Consider the following 21564-nt stretch of genomic DNA (forward strand, 5'->3'; position numbering starts at 1 on the left):
TAACAGTCTGAGATTTGCAGATGACATTGTTATTATTGAAGAAGATGAAAGAGAACTGCAAAAAACACTGAAACTGTTAAATGAGGAAGGGAAAAGATTTGGACTTGTTATGAACTTGGAAAAAACAAAGGCAATGGTATTTGGTGAGAAGAAGATGGAACTGATATAGAAAATGTAGAACAATTCACATATTTGGGAAGTAAACTGACATATGACTTGAACTGTAAAAAAAGAAATAAAGATCAGGATTGCAAAGGGAAGAACAAATCTGAAGGCCATGGATAACATCTGGAAAAGTAAAGTGATCAGCCTGCAAACAAAACTAAGAATACTGGAAACATGCATCTTCAGCAGTGTACTGTATGAATCTGAAACGTGGGTAATAAATAAGGAATCAAGATAAAGAATTTTGCATTTGAAAGAACTTGTTACAGGAAGATTCTAAGAATAGGATGGGTACAGAAAATCACCAATGAAGAGCTCTATCAGAAGATACAACCAAAACAGAATCTAATGCAGAAGTGAAGACCGGAAGATAAAGACATTTATGTTTGGTATTTTGGATGATTTAAACAGAAGAGGTAGACCATACAGAGAATGGATAGATGATATAAAAGACTGGTGTGGAATGGGTGTACAAAAACTGTGACACTGTGCACTGGACAAAGAAAGGTGGAAGAAGATAGTGAAGCAGGCATCAGACATGAACGGACAGTGAGCCCATGGTTTGTGATGATGATGATAATAATATAAAAAAAAAAAAAAACTCAGAAACTAAAATTACATATTTTTTATAAATCACACTAATGAGATGTTACAAAGTCTATTCCACAACAGGACAGTGTGTGGGCAGGTGGTTTAAGAGAAAGAAGAAACTTGGTATGTTTCTTGAATAGCTAATGGTGATGTGAGAAAACTGTGTATGAGAGAGAGGCTGTCTCAAAGAACAGGTGAAATGAATATGAAGGATGAGAAGTTATTTGGTCTGTATGCAATTCAGCGGCAAACTGCTGAATTGCGTATGAATTATACACATGGGAACAAGAGAAAAGTGAAAGAATGGTAGAGTAACACTGCATCTATGAAAATATTTCCACTTTTTTTTTTTTTTTTTCATTCTCACACTCACTTGCATGCCCCCCCCCCCCCACACACACCACTAGCTCTAGTTCTAGTTTCCCTGACTTTGTACATAGAGAAAACTTGCTCCATTCATCAACACTTTTCCAGAATCTGAACCCCGTATTCATTCAAGTACAAATCATTAGCCTTATATAAGTCCTTTCATCCATCATACTCCCATTCATAAACTGCACATCATACAACCTGCATAATCTTTAATTGGCAGTGCATTGACTCATTTGCAGTTATGGCCATTCTCAACTAACCTATCATATCATAGCTCTTACTTAAAGACAGTGCTCCTATTTATACCCTCCCTCCACAAAAAAAAAATAATAATAATAATAATAAAATAAATAAAAATAAAATATTTGAAAATTATTACTTCCTGTCCTAGAGAAATTTCTAACAAACTGAAAATGTTCTAATGCATTCTCTCTCTCTCTTCTCCCATATATATGGATTTTTCATAATGCATAAGCACCTCATCTCTTTGTCTAACGGTTGACAGCATTAACAGTACTGCTTAAGATTGGCAAAATCGACCTTTCTTTTATAATTAAAAAAAAAAAAAATTTAAAACCAGTATAGAAATTGTTCTCTTAAAAAGTTCAGAAATATTATAATTATTTTGACATTACAGTATGTATGTCCTCAATTTTTCAACTACAGCAGGAGAGTAATTTGCCATTTGGATAATTCAAAGGTTGGATAACTTAAGGTAGTACATGGTACTGTACCAGAAGTTCATTGGCACTAACCCATTCTGGGGTTGGTAAATTGAAGTTCATTCATTTGAAGGTAATTAAGAGATCAGTGTACTTCCCTTTTTTTATCATTATTACAAAAGAAATTCCTGTCTCATTAAGTCCCACTTCTCTTCATCCCCTAATCAATATTTTTCATTTAAGTTTTCATGCTGGTTATACCACGTGGAAAAGAGGAATGTATCAGCAGATAAATGTTTGTACTATGTTCTAGGACTACTTGCATTCAGCTCACACTAGTATTCGCCGATACTTTTATTTTATAGTTTTTATACTATATATATTCGGCATGAAACTCTCTGATTCCGGTCTTTAAGTTTCTTATTCGGTTTTAAAACAATGTGGGATCTAATATCCCCTTAATTTAATTAATGTTTATATCGCCGAAATGAAGCTTGTTGGCCCTTTATATTTAAGTAACTTAATGGGTGCACCTTTTTGGACCATATAGCAGAGTATATAAGTTCTTTTCGCTATACCCTTTGGTATTAATTTGGTCTAGCTACTCACTGATGAAGCCTCAATAAAGGCTGAAACCGGTCTGGGTAGTGACCTCCCTACCATAATATAATAACAGCATACATTTCCTAGGAAATGTTTTTTTACATTATGGTAAATACCAAAGAATAGTGATCAGAACTTTCTCCACCTTTGCAACGAGTTGCCCGTGTTTGTACTACGTTCTAGGACTACTTGCATTCAGCTCACGCTAGTATTCGCCGATACTTTTATTTTATAATTTTTATACTATATATTCGGTATGAAACTCTCTGATTCCGGTCTTTGAGTTATTCGGTTTTAAAACAATGTGGGATCTAATATCCCCTTAATTTAATTAATGTTTATATCGCCGAAATGAAGCCTGTTGGCTCTTTATATTTAAGTAAATGCAATTCTTTCCTGTCAACTCATTAGCTGATTTCTACAGTGTGAATACTTTAGCATTTAAATATCTTGAAAGTTATTTAATAACACAGGTAGTGATAGAAAACATTCTATATACAATTGTAATCAGAAATACATATCAATATTTGAGGTAGAAAAAACCATCAAAAAATCTTAAATGTAGAAAGGCAGCTGGAGTGGATGATATTTTACAGACATGCTCAAATGAAAGTTTTACAGTAGCTACACTGCATAAGTCAGAGGTTTGATTTCCAGATGATTGGCATAGGTCTTTCAATGTATGTATACATCTATAAAAAGGGAAATAACACCAGAATGTAAGAATTACAGAGAAATTTCCCCACTTATTGTATCAAGTAAGATCTATGCAAACATACTTGAAGAGGTGAAGAAAAATAGTGGAAGTGAAGCTTGTAGATGAATAAGCTGGGTTCAGGCCAAAATAGAGGTTGTCCTAATTAGATTTTCAGTTTAAGACATATAATTGAAAAAGGTAGCAAGGATCTGTATTTAAGCTTCATAGATCTGAAACAAGTATATAATAAGGCACCAAGAGAAAAACTGTTCAAAACACTATAGTTATATAGTTATATGGCATAAGTGGGACATTATATCATGCAATACATAATCTGTATTTGAGTTGTAAGTCAGCAAATTGATTGTTAAGTCAGGTGTGAGACAAGAGTGCACATTATCTCCACTTTTATTTATCATCTGTATAGATCACATTATGAAGGAAAATGACAATAAACCTGATATTAAAATTGAAGGTGTTCTAATGTTAGAGCTCTTTACTTTATGCAGATGATGTTATACTCCCAAATAAATCCAGTACAAATCTGCAGGATTCCCTAACTAAATTGAATAACTGCTGTAATAAATTTGTATATAAATCAGCAGACAACAACAGCCTATAAAACTAGATAGAAACATTGAAAACATCATTTGCATCCTGAAAGGAGAACCTTTAGAACAAGTAAATCATTTCACTATTTATGCACAATTTTTTGGTGAAGATAGCAATTAAATTTGGAAATAGACAAAAGAATAAGCAAAACTAATATCATAAGAAATCAGTTGAACACATCTATATGGAACAAGAGAGAGAAAACAGTCAGAAACATTAGCAGTATACAAGACAGTGTCCCATCCAGTTTTAACATATGGATTTGAGAGCTGGATTAGAAATAAAACACGTGATTAAAGACTGGAGACCATAGATATGAGAGCTTTGAGAAAGATTAGGGGAGTGAACAGATGGCATGAGGGGCAGTATCATATTAAAATGAGGACATTAGGCAAGAACTTCACATTGTTAGCATCGAGAAATGTGTCTGAGTTAATCTTAGGTGGTTTGTCTACTTAAACAGAATGGGAGATGAAAGATTAGCAAGGCAAGTGTATTTTTGCCTGGATGGTAAGAAAAAGATCCAGAGGATGACCAAGATTTAGGTGGATTGACATATTAAGAAGTGCCTTAGAAGACAAATGTAAGATCTGATGATGTTATTCTTGATGGATAACAGATTAATTTGTAGGAGAAATTTTTCTTAGAAAGTTGGTAATGATGTAGCTGTTTCATGTAGTACCATAAGAATGCCCCGTACACCTGCTAAGGGTACATATATATGAAATTTGATTATGCTTTTTTGTCCTCAGCAGCACAGCCACTTGACCCAGACACATTAGATATTTTTGGTACATTTAACTGCCTACATTCTAAAATACACTTTATCTTAGAAAAATCAGTTTGCCTTTTTTGGACACTGGTATTAATGACCTGCTCTCATTTACAGTATTTAGAAAACCTGTCCACATAAACACCATGTTAGATAGCATGCCCACTATCTAACCAAATAGGTCATGACTTTGAATTTCATCCACTGCAAGCATGGATGTTTGTGAATGTCTTTAGGTGGCAAATGAATTTCCTTGCCTAAGATGCAAAAATGATGTCAAAAGCCCAAATCTAATATCCGATAGGTTTATAACCTTGCAAACTTTGATGCATATTACTAGATAGATAAAATTATTTGCTCTAATTTCTTTGGTATTCTACATATGCCCTTAAATTTAATTCATTGTTATTAGTTTTGCTCTCTTTTAGTATCTTTACTAAGATATTTATTGCTTCTTTTTTATAATTACAATATCTTATATTCAGGTTATGGACCTTTTCAACCACACTGCTACCTTTCGTCGTCATTCTGACTTGCCACTAACTCTGCAGTATTTGGACAATCTGAAATCCCTGATCAACCAACAGTACTTTGTACCAACAGTTATCAAAAATTCTAGATTGGCTGATATAGCCCCTATAGTATATGTACACACTGATTGTGATACTCCATCTGATAGAGATACCTATGTAAAAGAACTGATGAAACATATCAGAGTGGATTCTTATGGTAAATGTTTGCACAATAAAGATCTTCCTGACAGGTATGGCATATTTAATGAATTTTTGACTTGTTTTCTGTTTTAAACATAATTATTTTTTATTTATTCTTTTTTTTGTGTGTGTGTGTGTGTGTGTAGTTCTCATACATGAGGTTGTTCAACCTAACATACCTTAGTACTTTGCATGATCAAAAAATAAAGGAAAAAGAAGAAACTTAAGATTTAATATGAAGATCTGCAAACAGGCCTGCAGATTATACACATTTTGGGAAATACAGGACAGAGGAGCTTGTTCCCAAAGGGGAATGAACAAAGAGAAAGAAAAGAAAATTGTGTGTGTGTGGAGTTCAACTGCAAAGAAGTGTTGAATAGTTGCTGTATGTGTTTTAATGACCATTGTTCATTAGAACATTGGAAATGGAAATATCTGTAGAAGATGCAAACAGAAGAAACAATATCTGTAACTGAGGAGGGTGAGTAAATTGGCGAGAGGTGGGTTATTAACCAACCTAACTGCTTTTTTCTATTCTTGAGAGTCAAGGATTTTTATATTTTAGTGGCACTATTCCAAATGTGAAGATTTATTCAATTGGTTGGTCAATCTGTATAAAGTTAATAGTTGTCCAGAGGTAAATTGGAGATTTGGTTGGTCAAGTGGTTAGCATATCCACTCTCTAGCCAAAAGGCTGCAGGTTCAAATCCTACCGTGGGCATGGATGTTTGTGATTGTCTGTGAAAATATTAGTGGTGGTAGGCAGAAGATGCCTTTGTGTAGATGATGCGGTTTGCTGTAGGATTGAGTTGTGGAGTAGGTGCCCCTCCCTTGATGAGTCTTTGGATTCCTTGGAGGTGTCACATAATAATAATAATAATTTGGGTATTTCGAGTTCAGTGGCATTAACAGCATCCATGAAAATACACATAGAAGAGATGTAAGATGGAAATCTGTCCATGAGATAGTAAATAGAATGTGCCTGTGAGAGAAGGGATAACACGTTAACTAGATTGCCCTCTTCTGGACAGCATTGTACATTTTTAGAGAGGTTTTTAGAGCATTACCCATATGATCAGCATTCTAAGCAGGAGTGAATTTGGCATTTATACAGTTTCTTGGATCTGTACAAGTGAGAAATGGTCTTGAGCTGAAAAAAAATGCCTACTTTTTTGGAGTGTGGAGGAGGCTGTGCGTGTGGTATGTATTCTCAAAGAGAGGCGAAAGGTACATCATTCCGAGGAGAGAGACTTGGTGTTGTATGGAGATGTGGGTTATCAAAGATGAGGAGAGATGAAGTGTGACATTTGTAGAAGATATTGTAGCCTGACATATATATATGAGCTCTGCAGAGTTAGTCAAAGAAAAATGAGGAATGGTGTATAGTGTTTGTTGGAAAAACTATGGATAGGATTTGAGATTAGTGATAAAGGTAATTTATAAACAGGAGAAAGAGCATGGGTGAACATACAGGGTCTTTGAATACTCCAGATGGGAAAATCTGAAATAAGCAAGCTATCCACCATGACACAACGAATAGCAAGAATTGGCAGTCTACTAGCAAAAGGCAGTGGTGGACCATATGGTAAATAGGCCTTTGTGCCAAGCCTGATCAGATGCCTTGGAAATGGTGTATAGTGTTTGTTGGAAAAACTATGGATAGGATTTGAGATTAGTGATAAAGGTAATTTATAAACAGGAGAAAGAGCATGGGTGAACATACAGGGTCTTTGAATACTCCAGATGGGAAAATCTGAAATAAGCAAGCCATCCACCATGACACAACGAATAGCAAGAATTGGCAGTCTACTAGCAAAAGGCAGTGGTGGACCATATGGTAAATAGGCCTTTGTGCCAAGCCTGATCAGATGCCTTGGAAATGTCTAGAATGACTGCATAGGTTTTTCACCACATCTTTCAGTAACTTTGGTCCATAGATGGCTGATGGTGGCAGAGAGAGAGAGAGATCTGCTGTGGATTGAGAGTGGCAGAATCCATATTGGAGATCATTGATAACTAGTGGGCTTCTAGTCAGTGAAGAAATTGACTGTTGATGAATGTCTCCATTATTTGAATGAAAAAATAATTCAAGCTGAATTGTTTTCTTGGACTTCCTTGGATAGTATTTGGCTTTGAGATGAAATGGGAAATGATGGCCTTTGTGATAGTAAGAATTATTTCAGTTATTGGTTGGAGCAGATGTCTGCATCTGAAGAGCAAAAACAGTGGTCATCCCAATGAAAGGAGGAGCAGAAATCCTTCAGATCATCCAATTTGGCACTCTTATAGTGCCAAAGGGTACTATAAGAGTGCCAAATTGACTGGATAAAAGACTGTGCTAGAAAGAAGACAAGGTTATGGTTAACTGAATTACCAAGAACAGAGCTGATATCTATAGCATATTTATCTGGATACCTGATTAAGAAGAGATCAAGGGTTGTTAGGGAATGGAGAGGATTATTTGGTATTGGACAATTTGAGAAAGATTGTTACTGATAGTAAAAATTTTCAACATCTCTGCTAGCTTGATTGGTGGAATTGGGGATGGGAAGCTGTTCTAAGATGTTAAGTTCCCTCCACCTCTCTTCCCCTCCTCTCCAAGAAAGACAACCTCACTATTAGGGTATTACTGCAGATGACTTTACTGAACAAATGATGGAAACAGCCAGAGTGGCTATCAGAATTTAGGAAGTGATAAAGATAGCAAATAAATATTAACTGTATGGGACCAAAATTCTGTTGTTATGCTGCAAGTAAAAGAAAGAAAGAAAAAAAAGAGTATGAAAGAATAACTCTTCTGAATGCAGATGATGAAGAGGTTGTTCAACTAATGAATGCCCATTTTGCTAAAAGCTATCAACCTGGTGTATGCAACATTGAGTTTACTGCTACCTCTTCACGGAATGAAGAAACTCAGGTGAATGAAGAGGAAGTATTAGAGCTATTGCACAAAGAGAATAACAATTCAGCAATAGGGAACGGTGGGCTATCAGCACAGGTGCTAAAGAGTATAGATCCCCAATTGAGTTTTCTCAAAAATAGCTGATCAGGTTTAGATATCTAAGTGGTACTGGTCACATAATTTAAATTAGTGTTAAGACAAAGAAGGTTGGCAAAGTGGTTATTATGGATCTTTTTTTTTTTATTTTTTTGTTTTTTAAGTTAGTTTTGTTTTCCTTTTTTTTTAGAGGGAAATTTATTTTGATGCAGAATGTTATCAAAAGTTTTTATTCACTTGCATAATTGATTATATGTTAAGAAAGAGAAAGTGCTTGTAGTGACAGTGAAAGATCCACAGGCACTCTTCCCATAGAGAGAAAAAGCATCCGGGCTTCAGTTCATTATATAGTGTAGCCTTGATATTTTCCCTTTCATGCCACTATACTTGGACTCTGGGCACAACCTGGCAAAGTAAATGGTAAAAGGATTATTTCCTAGATGGTTTGTAAGCCTCCTGTTTAAATAAGAAAGCATATGTAACATGTTCTGATATTTTGGTTTTTTGTAATGATTTAAGAAAAAAAGCTGTCCAGCTTCAGTGTTGAATAATCAATGGAAAATTTAAATATAATAAATTAAAACTATCCAACCAACCCTCTAAAGAGGCATTTGAATTTGTATGTGCGTCTATATAGCAGATTTGTAGCATTTCAAAGGATCCTGTGCCAGTGTTGTTATCCCATGTCCTGTAAGCCAGGTCTTATGACATTGAATTATTTGAAAATAAGATTGGTGTTCTGATTGATCAATTTGTCTCAAACAAGATAAGTTGCAGTTATATGCAATTTGACAGATGCTAGGTAGCAATAATGGAAAAATTTTATCTTAGGAGTCTTCAGTCAATAATAAAAATAGGCTGGTTTTGTTGATAGGTTGTATGTGGCAAAGAAGTTGAAATTTCTTGAGAACCCTCCTCAATACATGAAATAAAAAATTCTGCAGACATCCTGTCTTCTAGAAGTCAGAGACTATATGGCATGTGTCACCAGTTCATTAGTGTTCAAACTTCAGTGTCTAAATGTGGACAATATGAACAATTATCGTGAACAAGGATCTCTTCATGGTAATTGTTGCCTGATAGTAGTTTTTCCCATTACTTTAGAATAAAATTGAAATATGATATGATAGAATGGTCATTTTAGAGTAGAGAGATTTGTCATTCTCTTAGGAATAGGTTGAATGTAACTTTTATCTTATCCATGGAAAAATAATAATGTGCTATAAATTAATAGTCTTTTATGCAGATAGGATTCATATATTTAAAAAAAAAGAAGTAATTTTTAAGTTTCAGGATAAATACCAGAGGAGCACAAAACAAAGTCAACTCTTCATCTTCAAAACAATCAAAGAAATACTATCAGAACCAGAAGTTTTTTTAGCATCCAGATTAGAAGAATTCAGTTCAAAGATTTGTTTAATTTCTTTGTGGGAAGAGAGAGAAGGAAGGAATGGAATGTTGCAAGTTGGGAATGGTAAGAAGACAATTACTTAGTAAATATCTTCTTACCTATAAACATTAGAGGACAAGTAAGAACGAAATAGTGATTTTTTTTCTGTGAAAGCATTAGAACCATCTTTATACAAAAGAGGTGGAAGCACAAATGGACAAAAAAGTTATAAGCAGTAGCTTTGTCAGATAACTAGAAAACATGACCACCATTTGGATGCAATACAAGTTTCTCGATTTTGGCTCTTTCAAAATCTGTTTTGGATGTGTTAATAATTTAGATGAATTCCAGTATATAGACCACATAATTGTTAAAAGAAAGACTGTTTAACTAGCCAAATTCTCAGCTAGTTTCGTATACTGTTGTAGTATACATCTTCAGGAGAGTTTCGATAAATGAGCAAAATCATTAAACAACAATAACAACAAATAAAAAATTACTACTCGTCCTAACTGTAAGAGAATCAGTGGGTCCATTACATTGTGATATCATGATTTTGCCTATAGGCATCCATATTTGATTCACTTCTTTGGTGTAGATATCATGAGAAAAGTGACATATTTCTGAGGTATATCACTACTGATTAAACATGAACTATCACTATGAGCACCTGACAGAGGACAGCAAAGGACAGTTGGTTTAGAATGGAAATACACCATGTTCCCTGTCAAAAAAAAAATAAAATAATAATAATGTTTGGAAGAAAAGTAATATTCACACTTTCCTGAGATTCAGTTCACAGTCTTAAACATTATCAAGAAAGAAATCATAGTAAAAGAATGCACTAATCATGATAATCTCAATACAGTTTTTTTAGTGGAACTTATGGGTAAATTTTATTTCTACAAAATTTTCAGCTAAGTACCAATATCAAATCGTCAATATCCTATTATAGCTCACATATTCAATAAGGAGAATGTGTGAGCTATAATAGAAATGACAAAGACATAGCCTGGAGTACTTTTAAGTCCTAATGACATTTTTTAAACAAGTCATGTAAATATATATTTATATAAACTGTTGCATATGGTGTGATGTATGAAGAAGGACAATTTCCCTATATGGTGGATGACTTCAATCTTTGCTTTTTTTCATATTGGAGTGATAATACTTAAATGATGCAATATCAGAATGTTTCCCGAGAGTTGGAAGAAAATAGGATAGGAGTCAAATGGATGTAATCTTATTAAGCAAGAGATTCCTAAGAAATGGATTATGTGGAAGGAATATTGTGTGCATAAGGATAATGTCAGTTATGATAATTATAAGCAGCAGGTCAGAATATTCACAAATGTTGTATGGAAAACTAAGTCCAAGTATGAAAAGAAACTGGTTCTACAAGTTAAAGGCAACCCAAAAGAATCCTGTTGTTATGCTGCAAGTAAAAGAAAAAAAAAATATGAAAGAATAACTCTTCTGAATGCAGATGATGAAGAGGTTGTTCAACTAATGAGTACCCATTTTGCTAAAAGCTATCAACCTGGTGTATGCAACATTCAATTTACTGCTACCTCTTCATTGAATGAAGAAACTCAGGTGAATGAACAGGAAGTATTAGAGCTATTGCACAAAGAGAATAACAGTTCAACAATAGGAAATGATGAGATATCAGTACAGGTGCTAAAATAGTGTTCAGCTGAACTGGCTACTCCTTTGATGAAGCTATATAATTTGAGTCTCACAACAGGGAAGATTGCGCAGGAATGGAAAGAATGTATGGTAATTCCATTGCACAAGGGTGGTGCAAAGCCCAATCAGTATCTCGAGAGTGATGGTGAAGATCTAACAGATAAGCTTAGGTGTTGATGGTTATTCGTGACTTATTTTTAACGTTATTAACAACACCAAACCAACTATTTTATAAAAAGATGTTTTATTAACTGCTTATATTTTGCTGAATTTCAAATCATCATCAGAGCATAACACAGCCTGTATATGCGACAGTGAGTAAGTGAAAAAATACATTTGTAATGGACAAAAGATCTTAAGTCCTACTTTGGTACTCTCTAATGTAAAAAAAAAAAAAAAATTACAGCTATGTGGGAGTTGCTCTTAAGATAACAGTCTCCCCAATTTTTGCCAAATTAATGCAACCATATTTGTTCAGGTTAGGAGAATTCTTCATAGCCATGGCTGAATCAAAAAATAATCTTTCTGATCTGTAACGACTTTTAAGTAGCACATTAGTTTTCTTCCATCTAATCCTGTCATTACAGATCAGAAAGATTATTTTTTGAGTCAGCTATGGCTATGAAGAATTCTCCTAACCTGAACAAATATGGTTGTGTTAATTTGCCAAAAATTTGGGAGACTGTTATCTTAAGAACAATTTCCACATAGCAGTAATTTTTTTTAATTAATTTATTTTTTAAACATTAGAGGGCACCAAAATAGGACTTTAGATTTAGACTAATGATGCTGATTTGGAATTCAGCAAAACATAAGCATTTAATGAAACTTTTTATAAAATAGTTCATTTGATGTTGTTAATACCATTAAAAATAAGTCATGGTTGTGACGATTTTGGAAAAGTTGGTTAGGGCTCTCCAGAAATGTGTTGATAGAGAATCTCTACTTTGCAATGAACAGCATGGGTTTACTGAGGGAAGGTCATGTTTTAGCAACTTGCTTACATTCTATAATAATGCAGTGAACTAGACAAGGAGAATGGATACACAATAATACTGTTGGATTTTGAATACATCATGGAAGACTGTTGCGTAAATTGGAGAATATTGGCTTGGATTATAAAATATCAGTGTGGAAAATATCAGAATGGCTGACTGACAAATATCAAAAAAAGTGGTATACAGGGGATGTGAGTCTGCTATATTTAAGATCTAGTTAGTAAGATATGGGAGGAGCATGGGGCAACTCCGAGGTTTACCAGCGCACCATCTCTTTAAATGGCGTATGGATCGCAGATAGCTATGACTTAAAACAGCTTGGGCTTACAGAGAAGGATATAAAAGTTCTTTCCTTGAGGGCCCTACAGGGCACACTGGTGGCATGGCGTTGCCACCAGAGAATGACTACAATGATAACTAGAACAGGCATAGGGTAAAACACTTGTAAAGGCTTAGGCCTATATCAAGTCTGGACAAGATGTCTGGACCTGATGTAAGGGTAGTACTGCCCATAATCAGTACAAAGATTAATAAAAAAAATTAAAACTTGTGGTGTACCACAAAGATCTGTTCTGGGTCCACTGTTATTCAATCTGTACATTAATGATATTGGGAAGGATTTGACAGGTGACATACAGCTATTTGCTGATGATGATGAAGATAGGTAGGGTAATCAGGAATGCTGCTGATATGCAGTACTTGCAGGATGATTTGAATAGGCTGGAATTGTAGGCTTGGAAAAATGGATATCAGTTCAATGTCAGTAAATGCAAAATCATGCACTTGGGCATGATTAGATATCTACTGTCATATTATATTGGTGGTATTATGCCAGAAGAAACTGATCATGCTAGAGATCTTAGAGTGTTGGTAGATAGCAAGTTGAAGTTTGGGGGGAGGGGCTTGTGTAGCAAAGTTGCAAATACAACTCAAACGACAATTGCAATGCTGAAAATGAACCTTCACATGTAAATGCTAAGGATGTCAGATGTCATTTTGCCTCTTTATAAGGCCTTAGTAAGACCTCACTTGGACTATTGTGCTCAGGTATAGTCTCCTGGTTTTCGTTGTGATTCTGATACAGTGGAAAGAGTGCAGAGGAGAATATTAAAAATGATATCAGGATTGTGGAATACTGATTATGAAGACAGATTGAGAATTTGTAGACTGCAGACTAGCAAAAAATAGAAAGAGGGGTGATATGATTGAGACTTACAAACTTCTAAAAGGATCATACAGGATTTCAGTTGATGGAATTTTTCATTTTATGGAGGGTGGGGAAAGGACAAAAAGGGCATCCTTCAAAGCTGAGAATAAATTCTGCTAAAAAGGGGTTGGAGGCTAGATTTTTCTCTCACAGTGTGGTGCGTGATTGGAATGGATTGCCTTTGGATGTTGTGTGTGCAGGCAGTGCGAATGAATTCAAGAATAAGTATGATAGCTGGTGCGTGTAGTATGTTGCCTCCCTCAATGAGCCCCTGACTCCCTGGAGGTCTCTCTCAAGAATAATAATAATAATAATTCGAGATTTAGCAGCTTTCTTTGTGCATTCATTCTGTGAGAAAATGTTTAGTGTATAACCTTAATCATTTTTCCGAATGATCTGATATTTGGTGAAATGGAATGTTCCAGAAGTCCAAATTATTCCATCTCTTAGAAGCTAATGTTTATCATGATCATTGGATTCCAAAATATTCATGATGATGAACTGGCAGGTTTGCAGCTATTTATAATGAACAGACTAGTTTGACTTACTTTGACTAGTTTGGTCAAAATAAACTAACTCACAGTTGCAGTGAATTTGATAAACATTGGAGTATGCTAAAGTTTGTGGAATTTATTCTTATCAGAGCCTAGAAAAGAAGAAAGTTTGTTAATTGGGCAAAAAGTCACATTGCATCCAACATATCTAATTAGTTCAGCAATTCACCCAGAAACGTCCATGATATGAGAGTTGGAAATGTGGTTGTGTTGATAACTTCTTGGGAGGCAGGCAGTCAAGAAACTCTCTAACCATTAATGACCTTGTTAACATAGAACTCAATGAAGCTGTTAAACATGAAGGTGGTCTTAATCAAATTTATTTCTTATGTCACCAAATGTCTCAGTTGAGCACAATGAGTAAACTTGTTGATAGCAAATGAGATGGTATATATATTCTTCACATCTTGATCAATTCTTATAAGTGAATGATTTTGCTGTCTATCTGAAATTTTTTTTCTTCAAACACACATGCTTTTATATGTGTTTTAAATCAATTTTATTTAAAACTAGGAAGATTTTGTTGAGAAATTATATACTTGTAATGCTACTTTTAATAAATACATTGTGGATACATTCTGACTTACCTGCACACAGTGATAAATATATATTAGTTACAGTATGTTTGCTCTGCCTTATAATCAAGGCTTGAAAAAAGTGCTTGTCTGTCATTTGATAGGTCAAAAGTTGATGAATAAAGAAATCAGGAAAAAAGATTTCTAGCAGAAGAATTGAATATGTAATTGGATCGACATAATAGGCATGACTGAAACAAAGAAGATGCAAAACAGGTGAGATCTTTCTGAGCAACAAATGCAAAATGTTATATTCAGACAATAACAGTCAGTGAAAAGGAGTAGTTATAGTATTTAACAATCTTCTTGAATAGCAGGCAATATCAAGTTGATTGATGTGGGCAAATATCAATGGGAAACGGGACAATGAGACTTATTTGTGCCTATGATCCGACAGAAGGTACTACTAAGGTAGAAGTAGAGGAATTAGAGAGGGCAGCTGACACAACAAGAAAGAAAAAAGTTGGTCCTTGTTGGAGATCTAAACAGCAGAGTAAGAAATGATTACCACACATATAGACTGTTTTCGGAAAATTTGGAGAAAAGAACAAAACTAATAATAATGGTAAGTGCCTGCTGGACTTCTCTTCAGGACTTAAACTAGTTATTACTAGCACCATGATCCAAGATAAAAATGTGCATAAATTCATGTGGAGAGAAGATGCAAGAAATAAGTCTCATTAACTATGTTATAGTTGATAGCAATGTGTTCCCACTGTTTCAAGACACAAGAGTACAGAGGATTTGAAATAGGAAGTGATCACTATTTAGTTTTAAGCATGATAAAATTGAATTTCATATTGAAAAGAAGAGTGTGTAAGAATGTTTTAAAATGAATCAAAGTTGAGCAGCTTTCAGAGGTGAACTGTAGTACTGCTAATTCTAAATTTCTTACAAAGAAAAAAAAAACGCCTGATCTCAAGACAAAACCTGCTCACCTTATTTCACAGTTTTGATTAATTAATTGTGTGAATTAAATCCTGTCGGCTGTGCCATTGTTATTTCTTGGTATATTAGTATTTGTCATGTCTTATTGTCCTTTATAAATCTTATCTAGAGTTCTTTAGTCTTTCTACGGATTGTTCTGCTGTTCCTATTCCAGCCACTAAATTACAGTGCTTAATCTTAGTTAGAGCTGATTTTTTTATCAGACACCATGCTTTCTCATGGATCACGTGTACTATTCTTGCAGACAAAGAGAATGCCCTGGGCGAGAGCCAAATTTCTCTGTTGTTACAGATCTGGAGTTAGCTCCTTTTCGGAATCAAGAAAAATTTATTTGTTAATACAGCTGCGCCATCTTGATTACTATACAAAAGAGATATTCCTGTCGGAGAGCTAACACGCAGATAATTACACGGCCTTAGAATCTATTATTTATTTATACCCTATTAGTTTATTCCTTAGTCAACAGTCATAACCAAATTTTCTTCCCCCATGCACTTGAATTCATACAGGTTCTAATTTTAGCAAGTGGTACATTGGCATGAGAAATCAGGCAAGTTTCCTTAGATATAAAAAAGCAAAACATTTATTTTACACTAAGGTATTGTACACAGAGATCAAAACTTTGCTTTAGACATATGATGACTTATTCATGAAAGGAAATCTCAGGTTCTCAGACAATCTATCTAATTGTAACTAAATAGTCACTTAAATTATTTTCAACAGATCAATTAATCCAATTCTCGTAAGCTCAACGCAGTTATATAAATTAACAACCATTCAATTCCCCAGATTAGACTACAAAATACCAAAATTCTATCATGGGCATGATTCAGTAACAGTGAACTTCTAAAATTTCAACATTTAGCCTCTAAGTAAAACACTATAGTCCAGACAGTTATAAAAAGGTCCTATCACATATAAGGTTAGCACTTTCACTCGCTCTAGTCCTGTTCTCAGTACAAAAGACAATAAAAGTTTCTACGTTACCGACCACGTGGACATAACATCAATCTTTGCTGATTCCCTTCGATTAGATTCCTAGGTCTGCTATCTGTAATTTCCTCCAACTTCTTACCACCAGTGATTACGATCACGAATCACCGCTATTCCTATAACTTTAACAACACCGCTTTGACAGATAGGCACGTACGACTTGACATAAGGCTGCGGTCTCCGTTTGCTGCATGGCTTTGCCTCTGCTATGCTTGAAACGGAATGTTACCTGACTTTGTAGCCGTCGTTGACCATCCTTCTAGTCATCGCCACGAACTGCTTCCATGGGAACCCACTTTTGAGGGAGAGAGAGACACCATGAAGAACAGAGAGAGCATATATTCGCTCTCTCAGTCCTATATTCGCTGGCAAATCCTTATATATCCCCTTGTCTGCTCTCCTAACTATGTCACTGGTTGCTCACGACACCTAACTCTTTTTTGCACACTCCCCTACTCTTCTCCCCGATATGCTCCCCATCACATTGGTGCCGTACACGTATCTCGGACTTCGCATTGCGATTCCCCGGGGTTATGTTCAAAAGCCGATTAGGCTAAGTGGATTTGGCTTAAATGGTCTCCTTCTAAAGTAACCTTCAATAAGACCTTTTAGACTCTGGTATGTTATTTATAAGACAGTTTACAATTTATCACTTACAAAATTCGTTAATAAAATATTAATACATTAAAGTTTTCACTTACACCTTATGTACAAGCATTTCCTTTTTATAGAGTTTTTAGATCCTAGTTAAATCTCGAATAAAATGCCCAATAACAAATTGAACCATTCATTCCAGATTTAAAACCTGTAAGGATAGAAAAATCAGAACTCCATGGTGGACTCAAGAAGTTAGAGGCAGTTAAGGCAAAGAAGAAAGCATATTGAAAGTACCTACAGGAAATCAGCTTATACAATACACTACAGAGAAAAATGTAAGAAAGCAAAGCAGTATATAAAAGTAGCTAAACAAAAGTCATGGGAAAACTTTGGTGCAAATATGAAGAAGGTGGCAAAATATTCTGGAGGCTATTGAAAATCTTAGAAATGGAGGAAAGAGATATGATAAAGGCGACTTAAAAACTGAAGATAGATATTCTCGATGTCAGGGGTAAACATTTCGAAAGATTATTAAACAAACCAAGTGTTGACAGAACTGTATTAAATTTTCAAGAGGAATGCAAAGAAGAGTACGTATAAATACTTGAGACAGAAAAAATCAAAAACCTGAAATGTAGAAAGGCAGTTGGAGTAAATGAAATTCATCCAGAAATGCTCAAATATGGCAGTATAAAAGTTTTACAGTGGCTGCATTGCATAATTCAGAAGATCTGGTCAGAGGTTCGAATTCCGGATGATTGCAGCAGAGCTCTCATAGTACCTGTCTATAAAAAGGGCATTAAATCTGAATGTGAGAATTAGAGGTATTTCCCTACTGAGTGTTCCTGATAAGATTTATGCTAGTATACATGATAAATGTCTAAGAAAAATTGTTTAAGGAAAGCTTGGTGAAGAGCAAGCTGGATTCAGGCCAAATAGAGGTTGTCAGGATCAAATTTTCACTTTAAGACAAATAGTAAAGAAATCGTGAGAATATAACAAGGATTTGTATTTGAGTTTCATAGATCTGGAAAAGACATATGACAAGGTGCCACCAAAGTTATATGGTGTAAATGGGACATTATATTGAGCAATACCTAGTCTCTATTTAAGCTGTAAGTCAGCATTTAGACCTCAAGGAGGTATAGAAAGATGATTTGAGGTAAAATCAAGTGTTTGACAAGGGTACACGTTATCTCGACTGTTATTCATTATCTATATATCACATTATGAAGGAAAGTAGTATTAAATCTGATATCAAAATTGGTGATGTTAATCTTAGCTATTTTATTTATGCAGATTGATATACTTTTGAATAAATTCATTACAAGTCTGCAAGATTCCCTGAGTAAATTGAATAACTGTTGAAATAGATTTGGTGTGACAATGAAAATAGGCAGAAATATTGAAAATATCAACTGCATTATGAATGGAGAACTTATAGAACAAAAGTAAAACATTTCAGATACTTGCGCACAACTTTTTATTGAAGATGGTAAATTAAATATGGAAATAGACAACAGAATCAACAAAGTCAGAATGGTAGGAAGTCAATTGAATAAATTTATATGAAATAAGACAGAAATTAGTCAAAACACTAAATTAGCTATACAAGATTGTGTTCAAACCAATTTTAACTTAGGGATCTGAGAGCTGGGTTAGAAATAAAATACTTGGCCAAAGACTAGAGAATGCAAATATGAGAGTCCTGAGAAAGATTAGGGACATGAACAGATGTCATGATCCAGGAATGCTTTAGCAGAGCTAATCTCAGGTGGTATGTCACTTAAACAGAATGGCTGAGGAAAGGTTAGCAAAACAAGTGTTCTCTTCCAGGTTGGCAGGAAAAAGACCCAGATGAAGACCAAGATATAGATGGATTGATACAGTTCGGAGTGCCTTAAAAGACAGAAATATAAGATAAGATCTAATAATATTGGAATAATCTTCACAGATAACATATTAATTTGGAGGAAAATTGTTGATCAGAAGTTAGTAATGGTGTAACTTTTACATGCATTACTATCATAATATCCTGGACGTCCACTGAGGGTACATATCAGGAATTTGATGATGAAAAACAGTTTTCAGTTTAATTGCTGGCTTGATTTATGCAACTATAGATAGGACTTGCTTGCTCTGCACTGCATTCCCATTCCATAGTTATACTATACATCGCTAATATTACATGCCATTGATGTCCAAGAGGGAAAAACAGTTAGTAGGGTACTCCTGTATTATTAGGGATGGCATATTCATTGGCATCTTCCATAGTTGTCTTCTTAGCAAGTTATCTCAGTTGATTAAGATCTCTTTTGGTGAACTCAGCCAAATTCCCTTGAAGCAAAAAAGCCATAGTTTGTGGTTTCTTACATATGTACATTAGATGTGTCATGTAGATCCAGTTAGATGCATCTAAGCATATACATGAAGGCCTCATTTTATGGAGTTGGGTTCCCAGCCCACTGTTCATAAAATGAATCATTCATAAATTGAGGTAAAATTATAATGTTTATTTAAATGAGATTGGTTCCTTTAGTATGAAAACTGACTTCTACAAGGGAATACTTTTGCCATTTTATTATAGAATTATGGTTTTAATTATTTTACAGAAATAATATTAATAAATAACATAAAACAATAAGTTATAAATTAAAGTAAATATACAGTATAATGGAGAAGCCTTAATGAGTCTGGTTGAAGGTCATCTGGATCAACAGGCTCTTTGTCCTTCTTGGTTAAGAACTGGTTAAGGATGCCTGTTGGGCTTTTTTCCTCCTCTCCTCCACATGTTATAATATGGTTTTAGAGCATTTGATAATGCTCTTTAGATGAAGGAGCTGCGTTCCCAATTAGGATCATCATCACAAAGAGATTCACAGGCAGTTTGTATCTGTGCTAAAGCATACCTTGTCAGTGATTACTGTTTGAGTTATAGGAATATTGTTTTGATTTATATCATCAATCTGCATCACTAACAATGTTTCCAATTTTTCCTTACTTTACTTCTTGACATTTTTGCTTCTTTACTTCTTGACACAATTGGTTATTATAATGCTGTTTGGTGTCGCACTGATTAGATCGTCGGCTTGTCGAGAGCTCCTGAAAAGATTAGTAGTATTTTGTGTTAACATTAGATATTTTACTAGAATTTTAAGTAGTATTGTTTGCTTTTTGTTTCTTGGTGTGTCTGTGCAATTTTTGCATGTTTTCTGTTATTTTAATTATTATTTTTAAGAAAAGATAGCATACACATGGCACCGATAAAGAAAAAAATGGCGGCCAGGTCGCCATGTTTGTTTAAGAGTTTTGATGTAAATGAATTTATGCAGTGTGCTGTCTGTGAGATGTATGCCTTGCGAAGAGCGGTGGGAGTCTGGTTAGAAAGTGATAGTGGAGTTAATATGTGTAGAAAGTGTAAAGAGAATGAGGACTTCAAGCATGTTTCGTGTGTCGAGAGTGATATCGTTAACGATAGTCAGAATGTAGAAAATGGCAGTGTGCTAGAGAATTGCGTGGTAGTGCCAGATAGGTGTGAGAGCGTCACTGAAAGTGTAAATGAAGGTAGAAACACAGAAAGAATGGATGATTTGATCAATAATGAAAATGGTGAGATAAATGCGAGTAGCGAAATTGCCCGTTTGAATGGTGTGATACACAGAGCTAAAAGACAACTGGAGTATGGAAAAATGTGTGTTGAACGTACCGACAAATAACCAGCGGAAGTCTGTGACGGCAAATAATAGAATGTTCGTAAACGTCAATAAAATGAAGGAGCGAGTGCTGTATGGGGATTCGCTATTAAGAGGCGTAATAATTGAGAGTTGAACGAAGTCGTACCAGCCGGGTGCGAACATAAAGGACGTCAGCGAATCTATTCGACTGCAAAAACAGAGGGTGAAAGAGATGATAATCGTGGCAGGAATGAATGATTTGAAAGAGGACAAAATGGAAATGATAGAGGATGTGAGGGAGTTGTTTGAGGTAGCAAAAGAGAAGAGTGAGAGAATTAGGATGGTGAGTATCTTACCGCGGTATGACAGCGAAGTGTTTAGAAGGAGGGCCATAATTGCCAATGACTTTATGCGTGGGTTATGCATGGAGAGTGGTGTGGAATTTGTGGAATGAGTTCGATGGGCAAAAGGACTTATATAAGATGGATGGGTTACATTTGAATGGAGTTGGTGTACGGAGACTTGAAAGAGTGTTGATGAATGATGTGGAAGTGGATGTACAGACTCAGGGAAACTAGATTTATTAAGAGGGGGGAGTAGATATGCAGACTTTAGGGGGGCAGTTAAGTGTATGAATGAGTATATTATGCCCGAGCGAGTACGACGGACAACAAATCAGAATGGGATAGTTAGTATAAGGCATCAAAGTAGGGATGGGACAAATGGGCTTCTGCGATTCATGTACACTAATGCC

At 35.0% G+C, this 21564-nt stretch overlaps 1 protein-coding gene across 3 annotated transcripts in view; it reads left to right on the forward strand.

The window, feature by feature from the left end:
• The window catches only part of FucTB (alpha-(1,3)-fucosyltransferase 10), a 167922-nt gene that overhangs the window by 107819 nt on the left and 38539 nt on the right, over nucleotides 1-21564 (forward strand). For all 3 annotated transcript variants that reach the window (XM_090393841.1, XM_090393824.1, XM_090393832.1), the window contains exon 5: nucleotides 4960-5237. In XM_090393841.1, coding sequence (XP_090249967.1) covers nucleotides 4960-5237 — 278 coding nt within the window. The remainder of the gene's footprint in view (nucleotides 1-4959; nucleotides 5238-21564) is intronic.

This window comes from Typopeltis vanoorti, chromosome 1, assembly GCF_054136105.1.
Source record: "Typopeltis vanoorti isolate ZY-2024b chromosome 1, IOZ_Tvanoo_1.0, whole genome shotgun sequence".
Classification (NCBI taxonomy): Eukaryota; Metazoa; Arthropoda; class Arachnida; order Uropygi; family Thelyphonidae; genus Typopeltis; species Typopeltis vanoorti.